The 6,954-nt window shown below is 35.2% G+C and overlaps 1 protein-coding gene across 3 annotated transcripts; it reads left to right on the top strand.

The window, feature by feature from the left end:
- Nucleotides 1-3,364: 3,364 nt before the first annotated feature.
- LOC108466131 (uncharacterized) lies at nucleotides 3,365-6,525 on the top strand. 3 transcript variants are annotated; one of them, XM_053020665.1, is made up of 5 exons: nucleotides 3,365-3,532; nucleotides 3,994-4,266; nucleotides 4,654-5,138; nucleotides 5,218-5,449; nucleotides 5,748-6,525. In XM_053020665.1, the coding sequence occupies exons 2-5, from the start codon at nucleotides 4,062-4,064 to the stop codon at nucleotides 6,218-6,220; spliced, it is 1,395 nt and encodes a 464-aa protein (XP_052876625.1). In that variant the 5' UTR covers nucleotides 3,365-3,532; nucleotides 3,994-4,061; the 3' UTR covers nucleotides 6,221-6,525. The 3 variants fall into 3 exon arrangements, with proteins under 3 accessions (XP_052876625.1, XP_017621988.1, XP_017621982.1); XM_017766499.2 differs by having other exon boundaries at nucleotides 3,368-3,532; nucleotides 3,978-4,266; XM_017766493.2 differs by having other exon boundaries at nucleotides 3,370-3,532; nucleotides 3,941-4,266.
- The last annotated feature ends 429 nt before the right edge of the window (nucleotides 6,526-6,954 follow it).

The raw sequence follows: 6,954 nt of genomic DNA on the forward strand, positions 1-6,954 counted from the left end.
TTGGGATGGCACAGTTCTTCGAAGGAAAAATAATGTGGTTGTAGGGAATCAATTAGAATTAAGGAAGACTATCTTTCAGCTTTTCCATGGTGAGACAATTGGGGGGCATTCTGGAGTGCATGCTACAAGGCAGAGGATATCAAGTTTTCTCTACTAGAAAGGGATTTCAAAAGACATCAAAACTTGGGTACGTGAATGTTTTACATGTCAGAAGTGTAAAAGTGACAATGCTGCCTATCCTAGTCTGTTACAACCATTATCCACTCCTAGCAGCGCATGGGTTGCTATCAGCCTCAATTTCATTAAAGGGTTGCCAAAATCTAAGGGGAAGAAAACTATATTGGTGATTGTAGACAGATTGACCAAATATGGCCATTTTATTGCTCTGACACTCCTTTACATTGCCACCACAATAGCTCAGGTCTACTTGGACTAGATTTATAAACTACATGGAGCTCCCGAATCTATTGTTTCAGAACGAGATAGGGTTTTTGTCAGCCACTTTTGGCAACAATTCTTCAAACACCTTGGCACCAAACTTCATTTGTCAACTGCATACCATCTACAAACAGATGGGAAAACAAAGGTTCTAAACAAGTGTTTAGAAGGCTACCTCAGGTGTATGACAGGAGAGAGGCCCTCAGAATGGTCTACTTGGTTGCCCTTGGCAGAATGGTGGTACAACACTACATTTCATTCAACCATTCAAACAACTCCATATGAAGCTTTGTATGGGCAGGTACCTCCTATTCATCTACCTTACTTGGCTGGATCATCACTTGTAGCGAAAGTTGACAAAAGCCTTCAGTATCAAGAAGACCTTAGGAAGTTGCTCAAGTTCCATTTAAAAAGGGCACAAGAAAGAGTGAACTAGTTCGCAGATTGAAAAAGATCGAACCGATAGTTTGAAGTGGGGGACTTGGTGTATTTAGGACTTCAGCCTTATAGGCATCATTCCTTGAGGAGAATGAGGAATCAGAAACTCTCTCAAAAGTATTTTGGGCCTTATCCTGTGGAGGCCAAGATAGGAGAGGTAGCTTACAAATTAAAACTACTGATGGGAGCTCGAATTGACTCAACCTTCCTTGTTTCACAACTCAAAAAACACATTGGCTTAGCAACTTGTACGCCTAATTTACCTCCTGTGGAATCAGACGACTCTATCTTGAAGGATGACTAAGAAGGGTAACCAAGCTGTAACTGAGGTACTTGTTGAATGGGCTGATACATTTCCGGAAGACGCTACTTGGGAAGTCTGGAGCACTCTTCTACAACAATATCCAACCTATGATCCTTGAGGTCAAGGATCATCTTTACGAAGGGAGTATTTGTTATGGAAGGGACCATCTTTTCTGTTTTCTATTTTCTTTAAGTGTTTTGTAAAACGTTGCGTTCTATTTATTTTAGTTGTAATTACACGGGGTTGTTTAGGGAGGAGGGTAGAACTATTAGATGCAACATTTTGGTGTTTAGTCTTTTAATTGAAACGAGTCGTTTTGGGAACACCAGGGGTTGTTGCCAGTCTTTCTCTAGAACAGTTACATACTAAAACAGAAGGTAAGTGCAAATGAAGGTTATGGCATGAAAATTTCGTTTTTCTTTTATCCCTTTTCTCTCTTTTTTCTCTCATTCTTCTTCAAATCTTTCTCAGAGTTATTTACTCCTACCGTTTCATTTTATTGGGTTCATTTGGGAATTTTCATTACACGAAGGAAGGATGCTTAGAAAGGCAATGGGATTAGAGGAGAAGATGAGGCAGCGGAGAAGGGCAATCGTTAAAGCCAAAATTCAAAATAGTTGAAACAAATTTGCAAATGGTTTTCCATTTTTTTAAGGTTGAAAAGTAGATATTCAAATAGCTTATTAGTAACATGACAAATTTATAAACGGCTTCATGAAAATAGATTTGGATACTTTTCCAATTCTTTAAACTTAAAATACATTGTGGAGTTTTTATGTTCTGTGTGTTTATCCTTCAATATATCTTGCTTCACTCATCTTGATTTGAAACTTGAAACAAAATGTGCTAGTGCTACTTGCATATAGTTAGTTGCAACTCAAGACCTCATACGCTAGAAGCTTGTTGAATTAAGTGAAATTCTGTAATTGAATTGCTTATGAGATGAAAGGATAATTAATCTCGAGCTCTTATATGTTGGAAATTTGATGAATTAAGTGAAAAGTCTGTCTTGAATTGCTTAAGAGGTGAAAGAAAGATTGATCTCGAGACTCCATATACTAAATAGCTCCAATTACACTTACTAGAGAGTAAGGATGAGGGCATTTATTAAGTTAATGAACAATAGATCTTGGTGCTCTATTTTGACTGCTTGGGAGGCTCATATCAACTTAAATGGTGTGAAGACTCCTAATCTAGAAACCAACTGTTCAACTGGACTATTAATTATGATAAGTTGATTAATGTTAACTTAAAACCCATCAATGCAATTTTTAATGGAATGGATTCTCAAACGTTCAGTCATATTTCCAAGTATATTATTGTTAAAAAAGCTTGGATTATCTTTGAGACTATCCATAAGGGCACAATTAATGTTAAATAATCAAAACTTTAGATATTCACATGGTTGGAAATTAAGCCTCACTTTAGTGTTATTTTTAAGAAGTATTTTTGGAGAGAAATTAAAATTTTTTTGCTTCCGTCAAAAGTATTTTTAGGCTAAATATTAGAATTTGAAAAATACTTTTTTTTTTTCTAAAAAATATCTTGTTTAGCAATACTTTTATCTCAAAATTATTTTTTTGAAGGAATGGTAAACTGATCCTAAGAATACTAGATGAGGATTTGCTATTTGAGTTCTATTGTGTCACATTACAAACCATGAATTTACTCATGGTGAAACAGTATTCTAACGTCAAGCTAGTTAGAAAAGTATTGAAGTCTTTACTTAACAATTTATGTTTCGCTTTTAACATATTATGAAAATAAAAAAGCACAAGAATATTTAGGATTGAAAGTGAGGTTGCCAGAAATTAAATTGAATCACAATCCAACCAAGAAATTATTGAAAAAAAAGAGTATAGTAAAGAAAACGAAATTCATCATTCATAATCTTTGTTAATATTTTATTTATTTTCACTATCCAATTTTCCTCAAGTATCTTCTCCTCATTATCAAACAATAAAAAGAATTCAATTTATAATTATTTAATTCTGTATTTTTATAAATAAATAATCAGAATTGAATCAACATATAATGATAAATCAATAGCAATGATTTTTAAAAAAATAAAATTTATTATTAATGTTTGGTTGATGAAAATTAATATGTATGATCATTCCAATTCCAATTCCAATTCCAATTCCAATAATTTGGTTGGTATATATTCTAACATGGTAATAAATTTCTTTAAAAAAATAGAATTTTAATTTTGTTTTCCACCCCTATATGGAACTGTGACTGAAATTGAGTTTGGGATTCTGGGGAAAGTAGTTCCAACTCAACTCAACTCCACTCCACTCCACTCCACTCCACTACTCAAGTTTGTTTCTCACTCTCACTTTCAAACTCCAGGTTACTTCTTCCGTATCTCTTCACTCTCTTTTTCTTGGATTTTCTTCTTATTAAATGCCATTCATCGTTTTTTCAAGACAATCTTAGGGTTTATTACATTTTTTCAAATTCTAGTCATTTTTACCTTCAATTTTCTTTTCTTTTCCCTTCAACCACCATTTCTTTTCCAATCTTTCCCATCTCCTAACTTTGTTTCAATTCAATATCAGATCAGTGAGTAACACTTTTTAAAATTGTAGAAAGAATTGTTCGGTTATGTCTCTGGAAATCTTTCCCATTGTCCTCAACTGTTTTTTTTTTTTTTGAAAATTTTATGTCTATATTAGTTTTGTGGAAATGCTTCTTTAGAAGGGATTTTTTTAATATGAAATAGTTCTGCAATTAATTTTTATTGTGGAATTGAAACAGTTGGAACCAAAATTGCTTGTTTTTGATGCATTTCAAGGCTTAAAACATGTCAGTTGATCCCAGTGGACAATTGAATTATGTCGACGATGAAGCTTCTACGGGCTCCGGTGATGATGTTAACATGCTAGAAGGACGCAACAAGCGTCAATCCGTGACACCATCAAGTTCTGGTCGGCGGAAGAGAAGTCGTAAAGCTACCGGGGATGCGATAGTGGATGCTATGCTAGAAATCGCAGCCGCTTCAAAATTGAGGGCGTCGGCAATTATGAAGAACGAGGACCGGTTTTCTATAAGCAAATGCATAAAGGTGTTAGATGAGATGCAAGGTGTTGATCAACGGATTTACTTTCTTGCTTTGGATTTGTTTGAGAACCCCAATGCTAGAGAAATATTTATATCTCTTAGGAGTGACAAAAGGTTGCCATGGTTGCAGCGCAAGTGTAGTTCTATGCCTAGTTCACAGATGAAATAGTTAATGACATTATTACTTTGTGTACCTTTTAGTCTCGTCTTTTGGTTTTGGCATGTATGGTACCTTGAATTCATGGTTGCTTGATTTGGATTAATGATCTTAAATGATTGTTAGTGGTCTATTCCATGTCTTTCTGTTTTAAAAAACATAAAGTATTGCTTGGTTATGTGGATTAGTTTCTTTTCCGAGTTTTTCGTTTTTGCATTGCATTACACAGGCTTCATTTTATTTTATTTCACAGATATGTCAACTTGCATGGATGACCTCGATATAGAATTGGACGAGATGGAACTAGTTGCAGCAGCTGCTGGTTACTATTACTATAATAGCATAACTAGGCAAACCCGTTATGCTTCATTACCTAGTGGAAGTGGTTTTATGAATGAGGTGCTAGAAGGACCTGATGATCTTTGTCGAGAGATGCTCCGGATGGATAAACATGTTTTTCACAAGCTATGTTACACTCTTCGACATAGAGGTATGTTACGTGATACAGCTGGTGTTATGATTGAGGAGCAGCTGGCGATTTTCTTAAATATTGTGGGTCATAATGAACGTAACAGAGTAATCCAAGAGAGGTTTCAGCATTCGGGTGAAACCATAAGTCGTCATTTTAATAATGTTTTGAAGGCAATCAAGTCGCTTTCGCGGGAATTCTTACAGCCCCCGGATTTCAGTACTCCTCTGAAAATTCTTAATAATAATCGATTCTCCCCATATTTCAAGGTTTTTATCTGTAACACTGTTTCCTTTCTTTTCATTCCATCTCCATCATTGGTGATTCACTTAACTTTTGTTCACTCAGGATTGTGTTGGTGTCATAGATGGAATGCACATCCCTGCACATGTCCCAGCAAAAGATCAGTCTCGTTTTCGAAATAGGAAAGGTGTTCTATCACAAAATGTTTTGGCAGCCTGCACATTTGATCTACAGTTTATATTTGTTTATCCAGGTTGGGAAGGGTCTGTCGCCGATTCACGAGTTTTAAGAGCAGTCTTAGATGACCCTGATCAGAATTTTCCTCCGATTTCTCAAGGTTTTATGTTCCACCTTTTTCTTTCTGTAGAAGTAGGGGTCTGGGATGGGCTCTATGCTTCTCAAACTGAAATATAAGCTGCAGGTTGAAATTGGATGAAATTACGTTTGCCACTTTTCTATTGAATAAATATTATATATAATGATAAGGTTATACATATGTGTTACATTATTTTTGTTACATAATTGTAAGATAATTTTCTCTTTTTATTTTTCATTTTCTTGGCCTGAAGTTTTTATTTATCCTGCGGTCATTTGGTTGGAAGTGAAACTAACATACCCTGGATTTGTGCTCACAGGAAAATATTATCTGGTTGATACTGGTTACTCCAACATGGAAGGATTTCTTGCACCATATTTGGGAGTTCGGTATCACCTACATGAATATAGAGGTGCCAATCAATTACCCAGAAATGCAAAGGAGCTCTTTAATCATCGGCATTCTTCTCTTAGAAATGTCATACAGAGGGCTTTTGATGTGCTGAAAACTCGATTTCCTATTCTCAAACTAGCCCCACAATATGCCTTCCATATCCAAAGGGACATAGTTATAGCCGCATGTGTTCTACATAATTACATCCGACGTGAGGAAAGACTCGATTGGTTGTTTTCTAGCATTGAGGGGGCGACAGTGGATGAATTGCCTGATTTCGATGAGCAACCTGAGCTGCAGTTTGCTTCCTCGTATCAGGAACAAATTGCTTCATCTTTACGAGAATCAATAGCAACAGAAATGTGGAATGATTTCTTAAATAAATGGGATCAGTGGTGATCATTAGCTAGCAAAATTTAGAAAGATTATAATAGTCGTATGCATTTTCATCCGTTTTGCTTCCCTTCCGTTAGTTGTGTGCATTATTGAATTACCTTATTAGTTGCTGATCCCATGCAGTGCTGAAATTGGTAGTAGTTTTCTTCAAAGGTTAACAGCAGTGGAACGATCGAGGCATTAACTGGCTTCTGCCTGCAAATTTCAGTAAGCTTTCATGCACTATGTGGATGGAATCTAGTAGTGGTGGATTGTGGACTTAGCTGCTTCTTTATTCTTCTTTAGTAGTGATGGATCTAGCTAAAGAATCGAGATTTCTTCTTCCAAAACCAAAACCAAAACCAAACAAACCCTTTTTGACTCTCGTTAATCACTTAGAGAGATAAAAAGGGTTTGTCATATTGAAATGGATGGTGTATGTATAATTTGCACAGTTTGGAATCTGCCCAACTTTTGAGTGGCTGTATTAACTTCATTACTTCACCTAATAATTTAATTCATCAATAATGTGTAAAGTGGTAAGTCATTGTGAATTAAAGGGAGGCTTTTTGTAAAATGAAAATATCAATACCCAACTTAAACCCAACCTACCAATGATAACAAATTATTCAACTTGGAAAAAGCTTAAATGTATATAAATATTTTTAAAATAAGATAAATCAAACCAAAATAATTTGGTTGAAAGTCGTTGCTTTTATATGAAATAATTAACATATTTAATAATTTTATTTATTGTG

This window comes from Gossypium arboreum, chromosome 10 (genome assembly GCF_025698485.1).
Source record: "Gossypium arboreum isolate Shixiya-1 chromosome 10, ASM2569848v2, whole genome shotgun sequence".
Lineage (NCBI taxonomy): Eukaryota > Viridiplantae > Streptophyta > Magnoliopsida > Malvales > Malvaceae > Gossypium > Gossypium arboreum.